General features: G+C 34.5%; 1 protein-coding gene across 1 annotated transcript; it reads right to left on the minus strand.

Annotated features, from left to right (window-relative positions):
• Positions 1–3,111: 3,111 nt before the first annotated feature.
• On the minus strand, positions 3,112–23,845 carry Nmd3 (60S ribosomal export protein NMD3). The gene is made up of 15 exons (XM_089236135.1): positions 23,739–23,845; positions 20,346–20,414; positions 19,989–20,123; positions 16,276–16,369; positions 15,922–16,131; positions 14,016–14,106; positions 12,668–12,746; positions 12,473–12,569; positions 11,392–11,509; positions 8,070–8,221; positions 7,104–7,219; positions 6,084–6,156; positions 4,829–4,938; positions 4,585–4,655; positions 3,112–3,330 (listed from the first exon to the last, which is right to left on the minus strand). Exons 2-15 carry the CDS (start codon positions 20,390–20,392, stop codon positions 3,200–3,202), a joined length of 1,524 nt encoding a protein of 507 aa, XP_089092261.1. The 5' UTR covers positions 20,393–20,414; positions 23,739–23,845; the 3' UTR covers positions 3,112–3,199.
• Positions 23,846–26,684: the final 2,839 nt, after the last annotated feature.

A 26,684-nucleotide genomic window follows, 5' to 3' on the forward strand; every position in this document is an offset into this window, starting at 1 on the left:
TATCATCAATGGTTCCGCGAGAAATTCCATGTTGGAAAACCCAGATCTATGGGATGAGGGACCAGGTTCACGAGCGGACCAAGAAAAAGTGTGCAAGCATGGAAGTGACCATAAAAGTGACTTAAACGTATTTACGGGGACGGAGGCTAAGCAGTTATAGCTTAGGGCCTGCAAAACCATCCGCCTTTGCATTAAGAGCGAAGTACAAATCATCACGATGACGTATTTCTCCTATGAGAATGGCCATCACGTGTGAGGAATTGACAGTATAAGCGGGTTCCAGGATAATAAAATTCTATCTTTATTCTAGAGGTTTTCAACATTTTTTATCCGCGACCTAAAATCAACGAAATGATCAACTTTGCGATCCACGGATCTATTTCATTTTTGAAATTAGTGAATCCAGTGGAGCAATAAGTGCACGGCTTAAGTGAATTTGTACGACCCATATAAGTGTATATATATATATATATATATATATCGGAACCCTTGCTTTATACTATGGCAGGGAATCTTGACCTGTGTTTTCGTGATCCAAACTCAAGTCGCAGGGGCATGAGAAATGGGTCGCACAAATCCACATATAATCCGGTTATAACACACCGCTAACTTCACTAATTTCGAAAAGCCATGGGCAGGGCCCCGGCCAGACTTTCACGGGCCCCTTTATGATAAATTTACAGCGTGAAAATAGTCTTGGGCTGGAGCCTTGTCAGCCCACCCCTTGTGGGGACCAATTCAATTCGCCGACAATAGCCCCGGCAAATCGTCTAGGGACAATTTACTGCCGAATCCCTTTCGGGGGGGGGGGGGGGGCGCTAATGCGGATTTTTTATTGTTAATGAAAAATATTTACAAAGCAAGACAGAAAATATGTACATGATATATACATTATATACATAAAGATCTTAAGGCCCTATGTAAACCGACAATTTTTTTTTTTTTACACAACCATGCATATCACAGTTTGTCCCGGGGGGTCTCTTGGGCTGTGACTTGGTCGCTCACTTATTGTTCAATGTGCCGTGTTGCTGCCAGTCTGCTGGATCTTCTCGTAGTCCCCTTGTGGGGACCATGGCCCACGAAGTTGGCCATTATGTTTATTGTGGAGTAGCATCTGGAAAAAGTCAAGAACCCCCGATTTTAAGCATTAGCTGTGGCCCTGAACGATTGCAATTGTCTCAAATACTAATACACAGTTACGTCATTTCTATTGAAAAATTAAGAGTTCAGAAAACTTTTTTTTTAAACATGTTTCGCACTAATTCAATCGACGGTTTATTTCACCCCAACAGGTGGCTATTATTCTATTACAGTACGGGAGAAATTAACGGACAAATTCTGTATCAGACTGGTGATGTTCGACGAGGACAAAATGAACAAATTCATTTGGATCAAAGATGAACTTATAGCCGAGGTAAAAATTCAAACATATCTGTCGTACTTGCCGAACATTTCAATTTAAGAAATCATGAAATATTGAAGAAAATTGGTCCTTTCTATTGAGCTATATTTTACCAAGAAACATACGAAAATTCAAATTTCAAATACGGGATTCTGCCAAATCTTACCAAAAAGGTACCAATTGTCAAAAAATTGCCAATCATTCCTTAAGAACTGCCTTTCAGTTGGAAAAAAAACTGCAGCAAATCTCCAGTAAATTGTGTTCAAAACATAGATGTTGAAATCACAAGCTTGCATGATAATTTAAAGTTGTTTTTTTTTTTGACGATGTAGTGGGGAAAAAATCGTCATGGGAAAATACCCTGCGAAATTTTGCAGAGGAGTGAAATTACTATTCGCAATAAATAAAGTAAAGTAAAAATCCACAAATTGATGAAATTAAATTTTCTTTGCATCATCTTCAGGTCCAATCCTAACAATGCTCGGGATCTTTGATCGAAAAAAAAATAATTTGATCATGAGTGGAAGTTAGAAAAAATTGTCTATCATATTTACTGGATTCATATTTTGCGATAGTATTTTGAACACAAATGAAATGTCACAGTAATAGGAGATATTATTTAAGACTAGTCATACAAGAAAATGATTTTTGCAATCAGATGTGCTATGTTTGTAAAAAGTAATAAAGATTTTCTTCCCCTTTAATTTCAGGTTGAAGAAACAGATAATGTTCTAAACAATCTTGGTCTCGGTCGAGTACCAGCCAAAATCGAAATGAATGAAGAGATACACTTCTGAGTATGATTTTATTGGATGTGTTTGAATTTTTATGAATAGATATACATCGCTTGCTGTGATTAAAAAGTTATTTTCAATTTTACTACAAGAATTTTTCATGTTTTTTCGATTGAGATGTAATGTGTAATCTGCAGAATTTTACAGCAGGAATTTTTTTTTTAATAATTGAGAGAAAGGATTGTGCGAATAACAATATGCATGTAAATCAGATAAAAGAGTCTTATGTTCATGTTATGTCCATTGGAAAGTCAATCTACTACATGGTCACTGATTGAGTAGCATATACTTTCACTTACATTCACATTCCTGATACTACAGCAGAAATGAAGAATGATGTAGAACTCTTTAACGATGAAACTCTTCACCCCCCCCCCCCACCTATTTTCCCTAATGAAGAACCTTCTTGATGGTGGATTTATAATAATGAACAATGAGACACAAATTCAATGACAAACAAAAAATCTGAAGATTTTTGAATCCTGTTACATACCCAAATCATGATATATAACGTGTGATATATAATCATGATATATAATATGTGCACTGATATAAACCAATTCAACCATTTGTTTTTCAACCTTTCTGGACCCAAGGACAACTTGTATATCTGAAAAAATTATGACCTGTGAAAATATTAATAATAGTAAAATACTCATCTTTACGAGCCATAAGTTGAGGAGCGCTAAACAATCACATGGTCATCACATGGTGTCGTATACAAATTTTACTATAGCAGTGAAATACCATTCTGATAAAACCCTCAAATAATAAAATGCCTCAAAAAATATAACGTGCAACAAGATTAAAGCATCATCAAAACTTCCTATGATTTTAGAAATTGTGGCTATTTTCTTACAAGACTGGATCTGAGAATACTAATAAAGATGGATTTCTTGAACCTATTGAAAATTTTTAGAACGAAATTCAATTTTGTACCATTTATTAATTTTTTAAAAATTCAACAAAATCATGTTGGCAAACAATAGTTCATCATAAATCATTCGACCATTGAACCGCCTTCTTCACCAGTGGGATCCTCTAATGTTAAATCATCCAACAGTTCCTGCAAAGTTACTTTAGGAAACTCTTCATCTGTATCATCAGTATCAACTGCAAGCTTTTCATAGTCTGAAAAAAAAAGAGAGTTAAATTTGTAAAAAATATGTAATTATATTCTATTTAAAATGAGACTTTAACTTGCATTCTAGATCCAGCAATTTCAGACATCTATTTCCAAAGTGTCCGAAAAAACACTATTCATAAAAATATTTAAGCTAAAAAAAAAATCTCTCCTTAACTTCACATGAACATTAAAGCATCTACCACTTTCACTTCAGAATATGGAAGACAGAAGGCAGCACCAGCAAGAACACAAAACAAGTGCAAGTCTGGTAACATGAATACGTTTGGCCATGCATTTACACACACAACACAGTCATGCATGTACCAATTTATTAGAAATTCTGCAGAGGAATGTCTTAAAGGTACATGTATGATTGAGTAATAGTAGCATAACTCCACTGTTCAAAATTATCATTCTTGTGGGTGATTTGTGAGTCATCATAATATCAGTAAAAAATCAAAGTAAGCCATGATGGATTCTAGGAAACTAAACATCTAGGTCAGTGATTTCCAACATAGGAGTTTCAATGCCCCAGTCAGGGGGGGGGGGCATAGAATGTTACAGGGGGATGGAAGAAGCGACGGGTATAACATAGGATGCTATGGGTTAGATATTGTTGGGGGCGGTGGGAAAAAAAAATTTCTGAAGGAGGAGGGCGATGAGACAAAAAAGGTTGGGGAGACTGATCTAGGTGCTTTACAATTATGCCATAAATTATAGGGAACCCACAGATTTTGAAAATAGGTCTTCAACTGAATAAATATCTAGGACAGGTGGCTGATAAGCACTATTATTTGGCGATATCTCTTCTCGAAATTTTTCTGGGCCCTTTCTGAAATATGGAGATATACATCTCTGCTTGAATCATCTGATGAGGGAGGGGTATCATTTATATGTCACGGCCTACATATGCCCATGATGCTCTCAGTAGATATGTGACACTGAAAAGAACATAGATACAGAATATTCAGTAATTGTGATACCCCCCCCCCGACTCTCCCTCCCTCCTCAACAAAACTATTGCAGACATTTTTGGAAAGTCTTGTTGAGAGAATACAATGCCAATCAGATTCAGAACATGTATCACAGTTAAAGGCCCCCCTCCCCCCACACATAAACGTGTCACTTGCAGAAAATGATGAGTTTTCCGTGGTAATCTTAATTTATATATTGTTGATAAATCTCTTTTATGATTTATATATGTCATACATTGTACATTTCATTTTGAAACTAGATTTATTGCTATAAAAAAAATTCACCTTTATACAAATTGACATTTTGACGAATAACAGGATCCTCTTCAAGGTCTTCCAGAAATTCCACGTATTCCCTGAAATAGAGGTAAATGCACATCAAACATGCATTTAATAACATCTAATGTCTAGAGTAAAAATACAGGCAGAAATTAAATATTTTTTGTCAGCATAAGAACACTGATCTCTCATTCTGATTGAACAAAATCAAATTCAACTTTCAATTGAAAAAAAGGGAGGGAGCATTTACCTCTCATCAGAACTTGTATCACCTATAAAATCATCATTCAAATGCTTCAATTTCCATTTTCTCTTACGGTGTCGTGTTGCACGATCAGAGTACACTTTACTGACCAGAATCTGAAAGAAAGAAAAAGAGACACTTTTGCTTTAATTTCTTTTTTTCACTTTCAAAGTAACTATTTCACGTATTATCAGAAATTATATCATCTTCTTTATAGAAAATGTTAACACATAAGACAAACATTAATGGCAATTAATGACACCTTATTGGGGAAATTTTACAATTGTGGCTTCAGATTTAATATTTTCTACTATAAAAATATAATTCTTTTCTCAAGGGTATTAGTCTTTAGAGCCATATTTATCCATGTCCCCCTCAGAATCACTTTAAAAGACACCTCCAAATCTCTTCCTGAAAGCTTTTGAGCCATTTAATGTGAAATTAATGATTAAGGAAAGTGAAAAATGTATTAAAAGAAAAAGCATAAACTAGGATGTTTTCAGTGCACAAATTCTCTTGGTACAATATGAAACTAAGCAGTCTGTACATTCTAGGATAGCAGTCCTTAACATTTTTTGACTTGCAGAGCTCTTTGTAGTCAATAATTTCCATGGCATGGCCCCTGCAAACTTTTTTTTAAATTTATTTTTCTAATTTACTTTGGTGCTTGAGCAGTTGCAGAACTCCTGGGACATGTACACGGAGCTATAAAGGCTCTGCAAAGCACAGGTTGAGAACCCCTGTTCTAGAAGATTATATTTTTATCTGCAATGTATGAACATGGAAATGAGCTGGCCACATCCATAAACTAAACGGTCACCTACGGACCTGATTGGGTTACGTACATAGTATAAAACAAAAAACCTTTAATATATCGCTTTCCTTTAAATTCTCCATCCCATTATCAATCTGCTCTCATTTGAGCCTTCACTCTTATTGCTCACTACCTATTTTTATAGTAATTAGTGCATAATGTTTTGTAGAGCTATCTTGAAATTTTGGGTGCTAAATAATTAGGGCATTAATAAAACCTAACTATTAAATAATAACAAATCAAAAAAATTAAATTTTTCATAAGGATTTTTCTATGGGAAATTGAATTTTATTTTATCATCTTAAAAATTAGTGAGTTTAAAAAAAAATTCTAGTAAAAAAATATTACTCATCTTAGCTTTTCAATACGAACTTAATAATTGATATCATTGATATGAAAATGAACTTGCACATTCAAATAGATAAATAAAATTTTCATCTTGCTTACAACATCAGGTAACTTTTCTTTATCCATTTTGTTGAACTCCTTGTTATTCACATTGATGCTTGCAAGGTCTAATCTGCAATATGTAAAAAAATCATTAACATTAAGCAACTTCTATTACTACCCAAAGGAATTTTAGAGCTAAACTTCAAATAAAATAATAAAATATACGACAATTTGAGCAAAATATGTGTATGTCAAAATCAATACAAATTTAGCGACTTAAATTGTGTAAATTTTTGATGAGGCATCTTTTAATAATCTATATAAAACTGATTCTCTGTCTGTGTGTGCATATAATTATGTTCTCTAAACAAATCAAAATTTCAAACAATCTTTGCATAGGCCTATATACCATATGGAAAAAATAATGTTTAAATAAACTGACTAGTATTTTATGACTGATATTATTATACACACTTTTAGCACCTCTTTGACAATCAAAACAAAGAAAAAAAATCAAATGGCACTTTTAAACAGTTATTTAATCTGCAACTTATATTTGAAATGAATTTTAAATAAATAACTACCATCATAGTAGAATTCATTCGTTTTTATGTAATAGTTTAAAACTGATGTTTTAAATGGGCTTATAGATACTAAAAACTAATGAGTCCTGTCCAAAAACAGTTTTGGAAGTTCCAAATTCAGTCCTGGAAAGCTATCTCTCTGATGCATATCTCCGTCTGGCAGTCGAGTGGTTAGGGAACTAGCTTCTCACTGTGCAGGTCTGGGTTTGAATCCCGGTTCGGGCATGGATGTTTATTAACACTAACAAATTCCCTGGACGAATCATGCTGATCCCTTGGGAATATGTGAGGATCACGTTAATATTATTTGAAAAAAAAAATTCTTATGCTGCAAAGTTGATTAAAATAAATTTCAGGTTTTTGACATTCATCGTTACAAACTTATTATCAAATATTTTGATAAATGTTAGTGTTTTCATTCAAATTTTCATTTCATTATCAAATATGATGAAAAGTTAATATTTAATCACACAATAAACACTTGATTGATTACCCGAGAGCCAGATCTCCAGGTCGCAGGAGATGACCAATATGAGTTCTAGTGTGAATTTCCGAATCAGTCACTCCTAATTCACTGGATCGAACAACATATGCATCAGCTAAAACGTGCTATACAAGAAGAAAAGGTCAGTTTAAAAAATGGACAGTTTAACATTTTTAACAATAAAAAATGCATTAAAACTGGTAGTTGAAGAATAAAAAATATTTCTTTCTGTTAATTGTTATTATTTACATATTGTTGATGATATACTGTGAAATTAATTGATCCTCATAATCGCATGTTTTCCACATAATTTCATTGCTTATGTAAAATATAAATACATCCATATTCAAAGCAATGTAAAAATATTTTGTCAACTGAAAAGTTTAAACACAGAGAATCAACTAAATTGGACAACACACACACACGATGCAATTTGTTGCCTTGTATCTCTAATGTGTGAAATTAATTAAACAGATTTGCGTTTCATATCTTTTATGCTTGAGAAATAAAAAAATAATTCATACTTTTTATTTTCAATGTTTGGCAAATAAAAAAGAAAATGCTGATTCCTATCTTCTCATTAACATGTTAAGATAACAATATTATGCATAATTGTGTATAGGATATGTAATTTCACATGCACACACACACAAATTCAAGATTATACAATCTTCTCATAAGCATGCTTCCAATACTCAAAAGGCATAGAAAATTGAAGTAAAAAATATGCACAAATTTTAGAGTCGTATTTAACAATAAAAATATGAACTGATGTGGGTTTATAAGAAAGTCATCTTGCAATATGCTCAACAGTTTTGCAACTTTGATTTGTGAAGTACTGGATACCTTTAACTGTACTTTCGAGATTCTAGAGCTTATAATTACCCAACAGTTTACTGTTGGGTAATTATAACACCAATGTAAACTATGTACATGGTAACTGAAAAAAATATATAATTAATTAGAAAAACTGACCTTCTGTGAGATGGGACCTTGACCTGAAAATACTTTGCATTCATTATCCATCAAATATTCAATGTTTATCACCGTATACTCAGTCAACTGCTTCACAATAGCGATTGAATTGAAAGGGTTCCTCCAATACTGCTGCGATGAAATTGTAGCAGCTGAAAGTAAAAGAAAATAATACATATTTTCAATTACAGGCAAAATATCAACAAAATCCTTTCAATTATACAAAATCCTTTAAAATTACACAACAAAACTTTTATGAAAGTCAGGCAAGTTGAACACAATAAGGGTTTACTTCATTTTCCTGACTTAATTTACTGAATCCAAAGGAATCCAATTTTGACACTAGACAATTATCTCAACTAAAAAAACACGCAATGAATGCATATGAAGTTTTTCTTGACTATTTGTTAACAGAAGACTACATGAGCTTTGCTACACTCTTTTGGTCTTGATAACCAACATGGTGCCCATTATGACCGGAAATGACAAAACAAGTCACTATGTACAAATGGTGATAACTAGAGCCCAGAAATTTAGGAACTAAAAAAAACATTTATTAATTGTAAAAAAAACACAACTAAAAGCTACGATATTAAGGGTCCAAAAACTAGCAAAAATCTTGGCTACACTCACTCAATCTCTACTGTTTCAACAATAGTTTATAATAATTTCATTTTTTGTTAGGTTCACTTGATGTTATCATGCCAAAGAAAGTGTTTGCGGTCCTTCAAGGTTAGGTCAGAGTTTGATTCAATCAAATACTTGATACATAATTATCTAACATGTAAAAATAGTGTTAGCCAAAATTAAAGAATAACTATATCAAAGTCATAACATTTTCAAATAGAATTATTTAAAAAACATTCTCATAAAAATAACAATTTTTTCTTAAAATTTTCAAAGATTGAGCTTTGTATTTGGTTGGTCTGCATCCATTAAAAAATATCTTTCATATTTTGGACAGGATTTGAAATAACTTGCCATGTTTGATTGCAGTTCATTCACTGATAGTGTAAAAAACCCAAAACAAAATAACACGGGCCTAGAGCAATTTCACTTCCCATCCCGACCTTTTGTATCTATGATGTCAACCAAAGGACTATAAAAACAGTTATCGATCAGCTATTCAATTACAATGTTGCACAAATTTACAAGCAACACATGTGGAGAAACAAACTTCTAATTTATTCGTAGCTTTCATTATGCTGTACCTGGGTTGCTTTCGTCTAGAACTCTTAATGCTTTGATTCAAATTTGATGGTATTTTTATTGCTATCTGAAAGTTACGTATAGCCAGAGATGAAAGGTCTTTGTCACTTCTATGCCTTACACCAATTTTTCTATCTCTCAGGCACTTATGCCTATTTGTGTTGAAACAGGGCCAAAGAAAGGAAGGCTTTGTGATGATTATTAGTACTAAGGGTTGACAATTTTGCAGTAAAGGAATTTTTTTTGAAGTTCTTAATGCTAAAAATGTCTAAGTTCTACAGAAAATGGTCTCTAAAATTCACAAATAAACATAAAAAAATGTTGAAATATGCATTTTTGACAACAAAAAAAAATCTCAAAAACCCATTTTTACCAATAAAGTTTGAAAACAGACAAAAAAAACATTTATGGCATTTTCCCTGAACTTCCAGGATCTAGTGATAACTATGTTACAGTTAATGAAGTAGAAGTATTTAGCAATAAAAGTTGGACACTTGTGGCCACCACTCTTCTCACAAGATATTATACATGCATTTCAAAGCACAAAGTTCAGACCACTGCTTTATAGAATATAGGTGGTGCTGATATTTAAGCAGCAAATCGGAAGTGAGAAACTTCCGATAATATATGAATATTTTTCTCCCTCCCCTCCAATTTTGATGACCTGATTCTTGCTGGCTTCTTGTCAGTTAATTTTCAGCAATTTAGCTAACTACTCGAGAAATTGTTATAAAATGGTATGATGTTTGGAGACAGCACTTGTTATTTGGTGGCATTGACAAATTAACACTCATCATTTGGTGGGAAATGGCTGAGATATGATGCAGTGATAAATCAACAATAGAAACTAGTTGTTTCTGTTGCTTCCTCTATTGCCTTTTAAAACTGAAGCAGCCACGCATTTGTGTTTTAAAGTTCTTGCTTCTTCACCGCACACCAACTCTGGTCTCATATTGCCATACAGAAATTTCCAACCGATAGAGTTATGTTTGAAATGAAGGTGCCATCTATCAGTGGTTGCTCCAGGCTCAATAGTTACAGAACTTGTTTTCTCTCTTGATATTCTTCCAGAGAAATCGAACCCTTGGACCCTGATGGGTAACCTTCATGGTGGAAGACAAGCATCTTATGCTCCCCAAAGCAGAATATGCCAAAATGTGCGACATACGTTGCAGAACCAGTGCTGTTGCAGAAAAATCTGAAAGAATTTTAAGAATAGTGTAGAAAAACGCTATTGTGTATACGTGAATTTTTACAGCAGAACATTTTCAGTCAGCAGAGGGCTCGTTGCAGAACATCGCAAAACACTCTGCTTTGGAGCTTATGCTTTCTAAAGTTGGAGAACTAGAGGAAAACTATCTTCAGCCTGCTATTGATCACCACTGCATGTGCACGATCGTGGGTATTTATCAGATTTTTGCAATGAGAATCCAGATAAAGGGAGGGACATTATTTGCAAGGATGAAACTGAGAGCAGAAACTAGCCTAGGAAATCTGAAAATTGATTAAAAAGAAATCTGTGACCTTCTTCCTTATTTTGTGGTATTTTCTCGACTTCTGTGTAATTTTTTCTTATTTCCTGACTTTTCCATGATGGCAGACAGAGGCTTGGGATGGGGTACATGCCGACCAAAAATTTAAAAATACATATTTTTGTTTAAAAAAAATATACTGAAATAAAATACCTTTTATATGCTATTTTTCAAATAACATCAATATACGTCAATTTCTGTTAATTAGAATGTTATTTGAAGGTTGGTAACTCAAAATTTCAGTATTTACCCCCCCCCCCAAAGGTCAGTCCTGCGTACACCCCTGATGGCAGACACCCCGCAAAGTATGACTTTGCAACAGAATTTTCAGCAAATGAATCATGACCGAAAAAATGGAAACACAGGTAATTAGTTGTAAAAGCATCCATACCTTAACTGGGGCTTCAAACTAAAAACTTAAGATCAACTAGAAGTTGGTAGGTTAGTTACATGACTGCCAAACAACTAAATGTTAATGTGTATTGAAAAATATAAGCCAAATTGCAATAGTTTTCTAGAAACAACACATTTTAATCTAAATAGCAAAGAATAAATACAAAAGAAAATCTTTTTTTTCTTACTTTGCAAGGTGAAGGGATCAATAAGGTAAATGGAATTAGTAACTCTATGCACTATGCAGATCTGACCAATGTTTCCTAAACTACGAGCAAGACTCAAAGGAAGGCACACCACATCATGCTGTTGAAATTGGAAAATAACATTAATACACATAAAGTTGAAGGGAAAAAATATATATACATTATGTTTATCTGACTAATAAGGCCAACCTTACAATTTTTATGAAATAAATTTAGTGAAAAGTACTGACTCATGTTAATCAGGACAATAATTTGCAGCCAGCTTGTCAGAAGATCAGCCATAAAAATGCAAGGTATTTGAAAATCTAATATTATTTGCAAGGAAGCCACAAACACATTTGGAAATTCCTGAGTTTTTTTTCAGATTTTCTGGAGAAAAAAATTCTTGTATGGCAGGGCATGACAAATCCCAGCCGCCAAGTCACCATAGGTGACTATAAAGTCTGTATTGGCGTCTAGAATTTTCTTTTTGATTGCTAAATTGGAGTCTATTTTCTGATTCTATGACAGTATGTCTTTTAATATAGGAAAATGATACAAGGTTGAAAAAAGAAATTTTGGGACCATTTTTCTTGAGATTAAGATCATTAAGAAATTTGGCTGGCTAAATTTTTTTTCAATTGGTCAAGCTCTGTTGTATGGTACCAAACTCACAATTGCTATAATACTTGAAACATGGCAAACTGTTAATACACTTCAGTACTTCATGTAACTTCATATTACATATATTCATTTGATCTTTTCATTGTATAGTAACTAAAAATAACTTTTGCGCAAAATGCAAATTTCCACCATTTATAGGGCTTTATTTATTTCATTTAATCCCGAAATTCTATGAAGCCTGTATTATCTGAATTAGCAATTAGAATTCATTGATTGAATTAGTGATTTTATCCATTTGAAACACAAAGTGCAAGATTTTATGAACTGAGCATCAAAATAAAATTCAATAAAATGATATGTTATTAGCAATAATTAACTTCATTCTTTCAAAATGATAAACATCAAAGACTATGCACAAAAAAATGATTCCATTTGAAAAATTTACAATACTAAAGCTTACTTTGCAGACTGGAACTATTTCAACGGAAAATGTGTACTTGTAATTGTAGGTGTTATTATGTGTATCATGAGAAACAAGTTGCTGCGATGTTATGTACCTGAAATAAATGCAACAGAAACCAAAAGCCATTTGGAAAAAAAGCAAAAAGGTCAAGATCAGGATGAATTTTAAAGTTAAAAAAAGAAACAGACGAACCTGCAAGGTACAATTGCTGTAAAGAAATCTATCATTTTTCTAGCATCATCTTTCTTAGCAAAATAGAAATCAACACCATCTATGAAAAGAGAGAATGATATCAACAAATGGCAATGAAAAATTATGAAAATGCTGGTGAACAAAAATATGCATGAAACTTCTCTTTTGCCGACCCTCGAGAGACAAAAAAAATGCATTCAAAAGTTCATTTAAAAAAGGGGTGACTGTTAATCGGGGGTACGGAATATGCACTTTTAGTATACGAGGAGAAATTATTATTTGGCCATAAAAGAGAGGTGACCAGATCTGAGGAGAGTCAGTTAAGAGGGGTTTTACTGATTCATTATTTTTCTCAATTTTCTCTTTTTGTGATTTAAAACCATCAGAATTTGACCATTAAAACATGTAAGCACAGTAATATTTTTTTGCTACTACAATATGTTTTATTGTTGTTGTTGCCTTCCCCCCCCCCCATGCTTTTCTTTGTCTTTGAAATGGAAGCTATCTAAGGCATGGACCACCACCATGAAACAACAAATTTATGTTGAAGAGAACAAAACGAGCTTTTTTATGTAAGGTATTGAACTGATAGGCAGGGTCATTTTGGCAACATCATAGACACTGGGCAAAGTAATTTTTCTGTGGCATCCCTACCTAGCTAGAAGTACCTGCCTACTAATTTATATGTTTACTCTCAAAAATTATAACTAGCTATTACTATCATGAGGCTCCTGCCCGTTTCAGGATAGGCCAAGCATTAAGATGGCATTGCTGGTAGGTAACTCCAAGTACAGCATAGTCAGTTCCAACTGTTGATGTAGGGAGGGGATGCTGGACTCTATAGTTCCTTGCCTCAAAGGATTTGACTGCTGGATGTAGTGTAGGAATGTGTTATAATACAAGTTTGTCATAGTGTGGGGTTTGGCTGCATCTACAAAAACTTGCTGACCATTACTATTACTATTTTACACTACCATAAAATAGGAAATATGTGAAACATGCACTTTCAAAATATTGTATTAAAAAATGAATTGGATGATTTTGAAATGAATTGGATGATTTTGAAATGAATTGGATGATTTTGAAATGAATTGGATGATTGTGAAATGAACTGGATGATTGTGAAATCAATTGATGCCACATGCGGTTTATTTTCCTTCTTGTATGTCAAAAATTTGAGAAACAAATATATATATAATGTGCAGAGATGTGTTTGATAACACTATACATTAATTTAGTAAGATCAACTCAATTCAACATAATTATAAATGAAAACAATAACCAATTCAAAAAATAAAAAGCAAATTAAGCTAAGAAATTTAGGTTATTTCATGGTAAAAGTACAGACCATGTGAAACTCTGATATTGATGCAATTGGTGTGAGCCTTATGCTTCAGAATAGTCTGCTCTAGGTAAAAGAATGTTTTCTTGTGCTTCACCTACAATTAAAAAAATCTGCAATTAAAACTAACATACTTGCTTCTGATATTCTATTCAAAATTTCTAGTCACCAAATTTGCTTTTGATATTTTATATAGAGGATATTTTAAAATTAACACAGCATATCAGCATTTCCTCACGATAATGATACTCTGTACATAGGGCAAATATTATATTTTGAGAGGGTGGGGTTGCACTATTTCTAGCGACAAATTGAAATGATTTTTGACTCATAGCCTATCTTCCAATCAGATCTTGTTTGTAATTTGTGAGTATAGAAGTGGGTGCACACATCAGTAGGTACATTTCAATAGTCCGTGAGCTTCAGTGAAGCTATTCTTTCTTCCTTCTTTGAATGTTAAGTACTGTAGTATATACTTGTGTATATGCCAAATAATTTTGCTACAAAATTCCTGAATTTAGAAGGGAGGAATTGGCTTATATAAAGGTTGTTTTAAATAACAGGTTTTCAATTTTTCTGCAAAATTTTCAACTGAAGGTTTTTACCAGCAGCCCCTATAGCTACAAAGTTTCCTCCTAACCAAAGCATGGCTCACCGCTCTCTCTCAATGAAAAGATTTCAGCAGGTAGTCGAAGAAGACCTAGACCATGCTAGAAGCTGTGAATGTGGTGTGAACCTAACATGAAGTCTATTAGTGTAATGCTTGTTATGTGTAGTGCTGCCACCTGCTGTCAATTTTTGAATTATGAGTAAAGTGCAATGATTGAATAATTGTATTATTATTGGCCGGTTGCTCTCTAGGGCGTGACTTTTCAATGGGGAAATCAGATAGCATTTGCGTCTTAAAGTTATTAACCACAACTGCAAAGCCTCCGCATAGTTTGCTAAAAGATCTCTTTTTTTTCTTTTCAAGCCAACAACAACTCAGGTCTATCGCCATGGGCAATTTACTACCTAGTGAGTTGTGCCGGAAATGTAAGTATGTGTACCTAACAGTCTGAGTGCATATCTAGTGTGTTGTCTATGATTTTTAGTGCTGCCATCTATATCTCAGAAGTGAAGTGAGTGAAGTTTAATGACTGAATATTTGTACTGTTTGTAGAACTGTTGCTCTCTGTGGCGAGACTTTTTAACGGGGAGATCGGGCGCCTTGAAGTTGGGAACCACAGAAAACCAACTTCAGCCAACCACTGCTAAAAGATCTGTGATTTCCCCCCCCCCTAATTCCCATGATAACATTGAAACAGAGCAAAAGAATTCAAAATGAAGAAAAACAAAATTTAATTTGTCATTGGCTTTCATGCTAATTTAGCTAATGTCAGTTTTACAACCTTTAGATGTAAGCAGTAACCATCCTTTTAAAGGTTATTGAAAATGAGTTAAATTCATTCCTTCCAAAGAAACACAAAAAAAAAAAACATTGACTGAAAGTAGCCAAACATTTGCCTTGTGTGGCAGTGGGTGCATGATGACTGCTTTTATGTCTTGGAAATATAATTCCCCCCCCCTAAAATTTCTTACTCTATGGGGGGGGGGTTAAATTTTTTTCCTTTTCGCAGTCCTCAAGTTGTGAGGAAAGAAGTATCCTATACACAAGTATACAGTAGTCTGCGAGATTGTCAATAGATCACATGTTGGAATCCCTCCCCCATGCTGTGGTTATCATGCACCTGATAATATCAAAGTCAAGAATTACAGAACACATTAAACATGCACTTGAAAAGTACGGTTCAAGAATACACTTATTAACAGGCCATTCCTTCTACGCAAAAACTTAATATGATTTTCAAGTTTCATTTGATATGCTATGCTTGAAATTTTTTTTTAATTTGATGTATTCAATTTGATTTACCCTTTGGCGAACTTGAACAACAGCTTTCCAAAAATTTTTAGAATCTTGCCTCCTGCAATCCGAGCACATTTGTGTATTCACAACATACTGTACAACAAATACCTGCTGCATAATAGCTCCTCCCAGAACCTCTTTTTGTACAGTCAACTGTAAATTTATTCGCTTGGAGTGAGGTTCAGTCCATATAAAATTTGCGTTAACGAGATGCAGCTAGAAAAGAGAAAAAATTTTCCAACTTAAATGCTTCTTTCACAAATAGAAAATCACTTTATTGGCTTAGAGTTGAGTTCAAATGACACAGAATCTGTAGTCAAACATCAAAATTTAAATATTAATCAGTATAGGGAAACAAACCTGATTTAGTGTTCTGAGTTTTTTCAAGCACAAAGCTAGTAATTCTTTTGATTCTAGAGCACAAGCTACCCAAGTGTTTGGAGGTTCCAAGTACCTACATAGAAGAATGAGTCTAAATTAAATATCAAATGGGAATGCACTCCCTTAAAATAATCATCTAGGAAAAACTTTATATCTCATAATAACAAACATCTCTTTTTACACATTTTTTCTACATTCTTTTGGTGGAACCTGGCTCCACATTAAGGATGTTTTTTATACAGCTTATAATTGCAACAACATATTAATTATCAACATAATTTCAATAAATTTGCTGTAGCTCTTTGTTACGCTGAAATTGCTTCAGCAAACTTGAGGAATAACATGCAGAACGATCTCAACTCATAAGTACATCTTAAACTTTTTGGAGATGTCCGAAGGTGACATCTTCAAAAATTTTTGAAAAAAGTGTCACTAATTCTACTAATTTAAATATGCACAGAAATATTTTTAAAAATCTGGCAGAATTATTACTAAAAAAAAATTCAATTATTAATAATTTGAATGCCAATAGAGGTCAAGAAATTCTGCATCCCTACAGTCTTAGAATGACATCATTCAAACAACACATAATCAAATAGGCCTACAGCATAGGCAAGTTTTTTTATATATAATCGTCAAGTAGTACAAGAAGTGATGAGTAGTTCATTTGTTGTAATTTTTAATATTTTTTCACAACTTTAATATAATTGCACTCCGCCACAAATTTTTTTGTTTTTGTGTTTCTGGGAGAGATGAATGTAATTAAATTTTTAGAGGATGACACTTTGGGACCCTTTCCTTGTCAATAAATATCTAGTTTAAAAATAATAAATTGAAATTAAATGTAGATAAAACTAAATTTTTGTTATTTGTGTGGTTCAGATACTTTTAATGATTTTGGTGTTATAAAATACCATAACATGACAGATAGCTGTATCTCAGATTGTATTGCATAGTTGTCAATAGAATAGTCATCTTTAAATATCTGGGGATTTTTTTTTTAGATTCAAAACTATCTTGGAAAGCACACATATCCTATTTGATTGTGGAACTAAACTGCAACATTATAAAATTTTATTTCATCAAGAATAAATGTTCCTAATCCATTTTAAAACTACTTTATTTTGCATTACTAGAATGTCTAGATTTAATTATGGCATTACATGTTGGGGAGACATACTTCAGCAAATCTTTCTACACTTTTTTGTCGCACAAAGTCCTTTATTCATATAATTCTGGGTAAAAATAGACTCACATATACATTTCCACTTTTTAATCAATTGAAGATACTCCCTCTAAAACATCTGTATGTTTATAAATGCTTTAATATGTTTCATTAAAAAAGAGGCCATCTCAATCTGAAGTTACATAAATCTGGGATACAATTTAGACATCATATTATACAGGTAACCAAACTAAATAGAACTCAAATTTCAAACAATTTTCCTGTATTTAGCTCCTAAAATATTTAATTTTAACTGAAGAAAATCTAAATGATATTGTAATGTGTAATTATTTTTATTCACAAAAATTGTATCAATATGTTTCTTTCATCTTGCATTCGTTGCTCAATGCCATTTTTATTTTCAATTCATTATTACCATTCCTGTTGCTACTTTTTTCTTTCAATTATACATAGGAATTACATGGATTTTATAACAATTATTATTTTATCCATCCCATTAAAAATTTTAAATGCTTCAATCATATCTGCACTCTTCCAATATAAACATTTTCAAAAAATCAAGTCTTTCTTCATAGCTTAAGCCCTGTGTGCCATCAAGAGCACACGTGTCTCTTCTCTGGACTCAGATATTGTGTACAGATATATCTGTATAGGCCTATTGATTAAACAAATAAAATTATCTTATCGTAAAATTCTGAATACTGTAATTTCCTTTGATAAATTTACGTCTATATGTCTTTAAAAATTAATTTTTAACTCTTGTGGCTAATTCAAAGCTGTGACTTGTTTACCTTACAACCTTTTATTTCTGATTAAAAAGGGATTCTAAAGATTTTTTCCCCTTCCTTTGTATATATTTATTTTTAATTAACCTAAAAAAATTAAATTTTTCTTCCAGAATAATGTCTAACATTTAATCAGTAATGCCCCAAAGCAAAATGTTTAGCATTGTTCTGCGACGAGCCCTCGGCTGACTGGAAATTGTTCTGCGCTAAAAATCCCTATACATGTAATACTGTTTTTTGCACTTTTTCTTAAAATTTTTCCTAATTGTTCTGCAGTACAGGTAATTGTTCTGTGACGTACGTCGCAGATTTGACACATTCCGCTTTGGGGCAGTAATGTATGAAAATTCTCTCTAAGGGTGGTATTTACTGACATGGCTACATGGTTTAAACTAGTCCCAATTTTTGAATAGAAGATTGACACGAATTGGTTAAATTCAACAATCCTAATATGTGTTCAACGTCACAAGCAATATGTGTGTCAATCTCCTACCAAAAAATTGACTATAGTTTATTTTCACCATGTTGGTGAGTGCCACCCTAAGAAAACTTGAAAGGAAAGTTAAGGTAAAAGTATAGCATTTAGTTAGTTTTACTTTAATGTTAGTGGGTTTTTTTAAGTTTTCAATCAAAGTTGCATAGGATATATCCAAAACTGAGGCGTGTGAAAAGCCACTGTGTTTCTGCAAAAACATTTTTCATCTGGTCATTGATCATTTTTTAATGCAGCTTATTTACCAGAAATTATTGAGAAAAATTTATCAGTTCAGGAATGAAGACAAAAAAAAGCCTATAGAAAAAAGATCCTTACAGTGGAATGTATGCCTATAATATAGGGCTGGACAAATCACAAAAAAATCTGTGCCAGAAAAAAATTTTTACCTGAAGAAAAAGATCCAAAATATTGCTTCCTTCGACTCTTTCAGGGCATAGTGACCCTCTTTCATGTTGGCAGATATGCTGATATAAATTACAAACATTTTGTACTGCTCTCCGCTTGCAATCTAATAACTGGACTACAAAAATTTCATGCGCTGATACGAATGTTTTGGTCGTCATAGCAACCTTAATAGCATAATCAAAGATTCTTTACACCATGAGCTAAGGCAAGTATGAAGGAGTATCTCACATCTTTGTACCTCAGTTTATTGCATATTATCAAGAGGAGTTCTGAACATTCAAAACCTTTTCTTCAATTGTGAATTGAAACATTTCAAAGCCAAACAGAATGAAATTTTTACATTTGTCATAAAAAAATTTGAAAGAAAATGAATACAATAAAATATAGAGTAGCTCTTGAAAACAATTTAGCATGCAATAACAGTAAACAGCGCTACCCCAGGGAGCAAGATGTGGCATCTCAGCCTCATATCTGTAGCTCTATTCTGAGCTGTCTAGGCTTACAGTCATAGCTGTTCAACAGGAAACAATAAAATAGGGATTCTTAATCTTTCTTAGCAAAGACCCACACACAACTGATTACATTCGTATATTTTTTATAGCATATAATTTTATAATTGATATAAAATTTTTTAAACATAAATTTATTGAGTATATCTTAATAAAATTATGGGGGGGGGGGATTAAATTTTTTTACAAAACCACATAGCTAGCTTTTAATTTGATTTTCTTAATTGAAATACTCTAATAAAAATATTTAAAATGACAGTCCCATGAATGAAATTATTCACATGAATGGAACAAAATTTTTAGAAGATTACCTTTCACAATCCTTACAAAAGTAAAGAACTACTTGTTTGGGAATACATTCAGTTATATCCACACGTGTTCTGATACAAGCTACACACATATTTGCGGGATTTGGATCAATTGGAGTTCCACAATCGCAGCACAAGCTATAACAGAAAAAAGGATACAGTTCAAACAAACTGTTCAAGAGAAATTGTTTTAGTAAATTAATATGATCATATTCAAAAACCAATTGTTACAAGCTTTGTACAGCTGAGAACCAATTGAATATCCCCATCCTCTGAAAGAAAAGGTTTTTCTTACAGGACAATGGAATGTTACTATTTTAAATTTATAGCACAATTTGTAATTAAGAAAAAAAAACTCACATTTTCCCAATACTTGTGTTTACTTCGTCAGATTTCATATACTCCATGTTGTAAAAATTGTAACACACACTGAAAAAAGAAGATTTTGATAATTTAGGTATAATTATAAAACATTTGTGAAAACTTTTTAAAAATTTGTATGACCACCGTTGCTCTATTACTGTGATACTATATATGATACTCTATTACTGCTTTTTGTGCCTTTAACAAAGGACTGCCTCAACATATGGATCCTCAGCTGGACACTGCTTCCGAGCCTCTTGGTGCACGAAGAGGCTTAGATGATCTTGCACAGCAACTGCTACCCATCTATCAATTATGTCCAACTGTACAGGGGGGGTCTCAGAGCATTTCTCAACTCAGGGACACCTGATGCTTCAAATATAGTTCTGTTTCATGGGCCAGATGAAATCCCCTTGCAGAAAGGGAAGGGGGTTTGGAAAAACTTGGGTTGAATTTTTTGCTCCTGGAAAACTGACTAATATATAAGCCACCCTATTTTCAGAATTCATCAAAAATGTCTGCCAACACGGAAGGAGAAACCAAGTCCAAGAAAAGAGAGAAATTTTGTGCCCTTTATCAGAAAAAGAATAGGCTCTGCTCAAAAGAAATTTGCCATGCCTAAATTTTTCCTCCTATTCATATAGTCCTGCGATAGACTGACAGAACCCTTCAAGACTCTTGTAGAGGGGTGAAATCAACAATTCCAAACTGTACAACAGGGCTGTACCAATGTGTAAAAATTTACATGTTTGACTTAAAACAATACATGCCAAAATCAATATTTTGTGCTGTGAATACGTATATGGAGCCACATATTTATTCAGTGTGTTCACTCTGAGAGTGCATGCGCATTAGTGATATAAGTGTTTTCCTTACGTTTTTTAAAACCGGTATTTGATTTTTCTTGTCCCAAAAAATATAATAACTTGTATTTTTCACTTTGTGTTATTTCTCCTGTTTTTAACATCAAAATCTTTGCCCGTGACCCCACCACACTACTTGCGTAAGGCTTTTTTTTCCTGATGGCCAGATTACTCAGATCGATCAAATGATGTCTCAGAAGAGAGTCAGTTTGCTTGATAAGTTTCAAATTGACATTAGCTATCCGAGGTTGAGCATGAGGACAGTGCGGTTAGTGAATTGTTTGCAAGATCTGTGTGATCAGGGTTGGATTTAGAGCTTGTTGTTGGAAGAGGTGATTTTACAAAGTACTAAAAAAATTCTCTGCATCAGGTCAGGGCAGTCTTAAGAGCATTATGGGGCCCCGGGCCAAGTGAGTTTTCTGAGGCCCTACAAGGCAAATTCTCGAAAATTTCAACCAGATCTCATTTTTGTGAGGCCCCTATTATCTTGAGATGCCTTAAGATGGCACTGCATCAGGTCACCACAGGCCCATAGCCAGAAATTTTGTTCAGGAGGGGAGGAACCAAAGTGATAGAACAATAGATTTGACCATCTTCTTTTCTTTTTCCGGTCATTTTCTCATATTTCGGGGGGGGGGGGGGAGGGCAGACTCTCAAGTCTCCTCCTTGCTACGGCTTTAGGTGGCCATATGTCCTGCATTTTCCAGGACAGTCCTGTTTTCTACTGGTTTTTCCCTCCTCTACCGACTTTTTTGAAAAGTACCCCAGTTTTACCTGTTTTTTTAGTTAAAGTTTTCTTGAATTTGTTGTTGCAACATTATTGTATACAAGTTCCAAAAATTTTTTATGAATTATCGCATTTCGCTTGGGGGGGGGGGGATGATCACTTCCTCTCTTGCATGTGATCAACACACGTTTCTTTCATCTTTGATTTTTTGGATAGTTATCAATACTTTTTTTTGTTTTTCACTTGTTTTCAAAGATATTAAGTGCCCAGTCATCCCGGATGGTTACCTTAGTGCGAGGCTTCATGATAATTTATTAATTTTTAATTGCTTATATTCTTGAGTGAAGGGTCATCATACGCTTGCTGCATGGGGTGGCTGATCAGTGAGAGGAGCATGCCAACCAGCCACAGCCTACATGACGAAATAAAAGCAAAATCATATCACGCAAATTATATTACAGATGCAAGAATCATTTGTTTCAAAAAGTACAGAAAGAGGGTCACTATGCGACCTCAATGCAAGCTAGAAATTGCAGTGAGAACCAGAGTCGAGCATCATAATCAGGCGGAAGTACCGCTACTCAAATGAAAGTTCATACGGATAATATGGGAGGATATTACACATGATCTTATGGACAGTTGAACATGGACTATCCAATGCCCGTGCTACATGCCTGACACAAGAATTTGAAGCTCTGTCCTCTTCAGGGTTTGAGCTACGGTAGCATTTTTCGCGAAATGAAAGCAGTAGTAGCCCCCTTTCGTAAAAATGCATACAGGAGGTATGAAACAAGTAGACATCCAACCATTAATCATTACATTAGCCTTGCAGCATTTTGCTAAAACTTTTCTCACCATTTTCACATTTTTGCGAAAGGAATTTTTTGTCCAGCTTAAACCCTGGTGCTCTTCCACCTGAAGCAAAACCACCTGTACTGTGTCTATACTATAGAAATGGGTTTTCTTCCTCTTCCAGAACGAACAGCCAACGATCCTATGGTTTTGAATTTCATTATCGTACTTCATTCATTGGACCTTTTCGAATCCTGTTCCAGGTCCGATATTTCCATAGAGCAGTTACTACAGCATTGAGGTTTTGGCAAAATAATTTCACCAAGAAAGTGTGATCTCATAAACTTATCGGCATTGTGAGCAGCAACAAAACACACATTGAGAAAAAAAATATCTTCGCAAATGTTTCAAGATTAAAAACAACTGTTGTATGACATCACATAAATTTACATGTTTACTACAGATATTCGAAGTGAAACGCCCTCTGGTGGCGACATGCGCAACTATCCCCCCCCCCCCCGAAACACAAATTCCCATTCCCATCACTTATGAAGTCCTCCACAAAGTTTCACACTTTACTGATGACTGGTTAACTGACCTAGGGTCTGTTAATTATGGACGCCCTGTACTTTGTCACCTGGCATTTCGGCGCCCTTTGCCATGTAGAAGCAGCAGTTAGAGGGTGAATTCGACGATACTTCTAGTCCATCGCCCGGGCACCGGACTCGTACATGCTCCACCTAGTTGCGACACTGTGTATAATTAATTAGGAGCCACGAGTACATTTGTTTGATGTTGATTTGCTTCCCCCCCCCCCATGTATCTACTCACATGATCCGTGGTTTCGAAATAAACAGTCAAATTACGAGAGATGTACTTGTTTACGAACATCATGAGCGAATGCGGAAGAGCCGTGATTTTGAAACACGTGTCACAGAATCAAATCATAATAGTAAATTAAACTCAATGAAATCACAATGAAAATAATTTATTCTTCTCCCGATTTACCTCAGTTTGTGTGCAGTCACGACAGCACGGCCAACTCACACAAAAGCACGTGCAACTTTTAGGACTGATGATGTTGACAATCCCCACACAGCTTGACTGGACTGGACTCAGTCATAGCTCAGTGAGGTAGCCAAAAAAAAGCTCAAAATATTTGAACCAGATATGGTCAGATGTGTATTACCGGTATTTCAGGTCCATTTCCAATACTGAAGTATTTGCTGCCATCTATTCAGAAACATGAGAACTTCACTTACGAGTCACAATAGAGAAAAGGATTTGTGCTGATCTCTATTATATATTCAGAAAGAAAAACAAAAAAAAAACCTGTCAACTAGTACTATTTTTGAATCATAGATAACAGAATAGTCTGGATATGGGATACTCTTTTCCTTTTCAATACTAGTCAAAGCCGTCCCGATTTTATGTTAACAAATATGATTGCGGGGGAAAAGGGGGGCAACACCACTATCGCTAAATTTTCAGGCAAGCCGTAATTGAATGTTCATAACAATATTGCTACCATTGACGAACTCTAACGAGGGTTTTGGGGTTCTAACCCTCCCTTCAGCCAAGATTATAGTGTTATTTTGCAGGAAAAAACGTAAAAACCCCCCTCAGAAGGGAAAAATCTGAAAACCCCCTCGAAAAAATTCTGCCTATGCAGGCTACTATCGATGCAATAAACTCTCTCTGAAAATAGCCAGTGGAAGAAAAAATGCGCCAATGGTTGTCCAGATAGACAACAACTACAAAATAATCTGTTAACGTCATCGAGCTTATATTACTGGAGAGTGTATGACGTCAGCGGTCTCCGTCTTGGCGCTGTTAAGGCAACTGTTAAGGCTTCTAGAGCACCTGCTTTAGAAGGTATCGGTTAAGGCGACTTGATAAGGCCCTTATTCTAGTGGCTATAGGCACTGCCAGTGCTGAGAGGCAGGGCCCTGGTAGAATAGAGACGGCCCTGTGAGAGGTCAATGATGATAGCCTCGTCGAGCAGAATTTCCCTCAAAAATTTCACTTTTGATCCAATTCCCCCCCCCCCTCCATGCATTAAGTTAAATGTGCTGCCATCTACCGAGGAAAATATGTAGTCAAGTATTTTACAAAAGAAAAGTATTGCACTGCGGAATTTTTTTATTTTTCCAAAAAATTCTCTTGTTTGACGAACTTTCAAACGCTAAGAAATTTCCCATGTAGACAAATTTTGACCAATTTTTCCCAGGAATATGGGAAATTTCCCACGAGTTACCATCATGGTGTCCCCCAACATCTTTCATCGGAAGATCACGTGACTAGGTGAAAACACACACAATATCCCGTTATATTCTTATGGCATCCACAGGAATTTAAAACAATAAATGAAAGAAATAATTTCAGCATCGGTGAAATAATTACAAAAGAGAAAATTCCAGAATTAATGAAAGAAAATATTCTAGAATTAATGCAAGAGATAATTTCAGCATTGATGAAAGACAATAGTTCAGAACATGCAGTAGTTTGCCAACATATTTTATCCCATCAGCCCCCTTCTTGAGAAATTTTTTTCCCCCAAAAAAAATGAATGAATGAAGAATAAATGAAGATGCAATTGCAGAATGAAGAAAAAAGATAATTTCCAAAATTAATGAAAGCGATAATTTCCAAAATTAATGAAAGCGATAATTTCAAAATTAATGAAAGCGATAACTTCAGCATTAATGAAAGATAATCCCAGAATGATGAAAGTGATAATTCCAAAGTTAATGAAAACAAAAATTCCAGAATTAAGGAAAGAGATAATTCCAAAATCAATGAAAGAGATACAGTGGAACTTCGGTTAACGAGCTTCATCCTATCTATCAACGTGCTCATTATCCGAATTCCTCGTTATTCAAATCAAACTTCTTCATAGGAAATAATGGAAACTTGGATGATTCGTTCCACAATTATTCATTCACATGAAAATTACTAACAAAAACGTCATTCATTCAACAATGCAAAATTCCATTAGTCTCCTTCAGGAATTGAACACAGGTCTTCTTGCAATCCGGGCGCTATATCTGTATACATCGCAGCAGACACGACCATTCCTTCCTTATTTCCATAATGTGCAGGGCCGTCTTAAGAGCAACATAGAACCTCGTACCGAGTGATATCTCTGAGGCCTTACCTTGCAAATTCACAGGTTTACTCCCAAGAATTTTAAATCAAGTCTAATTTTTGTGAGGCCCTTTCTACTCTTGAGGCTCCCAGACATACTCCCCCCCCCCCACATGCTGGAGCAGGGCCCCAAGGCTAGAAGCATTGGCGGACACCTAAGCCAGACTTTTCACGGACCCTTCTATAGTAAATTTACAGCGCGATAAAACAAAAAATGACGGCAATTGTCCCGGATAAAGGGCTGGAGCCCTGTCATTGTGCCATTGTGGGGGTCATGCTCCCGGGCGCGAGGTCCGGGTGGGCCCATGCGTTAGACGGCACTGGCAATGCGTCGTGACCCGCTGAAGTGGAAACATAGCAGCCCCACCCCCAACTTCAGTAAATGACCCCTAGGTAGCAGCAGTAGTAGAGAATTTTTCTTTCAGCCCTACTATGTCACAAAATATGGAAAAACTTTTTCTGGATGTTAATGTTGAGGTGCTTTCCAAGTTCATGCTTTCCACGGTCATGCCACTGTGCGTATAAAAATGAATGGCCGTATCTCCTTTGGTGTAACTGATAGCGCACTTGCCCGGATTGCGAGAGGATCTGAGTTCGATTCCTGTCGGAGACCAGTTAAGTTTTCTTTCCAAGTTCACTTCGCAGTATAATATCCAGATGCATCGAGCTGAGAAAAAATCATCTGAATCCGCGACGTGAAGTTTGTTTCTGAGAAATGCCTACATGTGTTTATACGAAGTGCTGCCATCTGTCCTTTGAATTTAGAATCAAACAATTCTGTAAGTTATATTTCCTGTTGTATAATGC

The sequence above is a fragment of the Pholcus phalangioides genome, unplaced genomic scaffold (genome assembly GCF_987345545.1).
Source record: "Pholcus phalangioides strain wild (caught in Gottingen) unplaced genomic scaffold, Ppha-v1.0 ptg000009l_1, whole genome shotgun sequence".
Taxonomy (NCBI): domain Eukaryota; kingdom Metazoa; phylum Arthropoda; class Arachnida; order Araneae; family Pholcidae; genus Pholcus; species Pholcus phalangioides.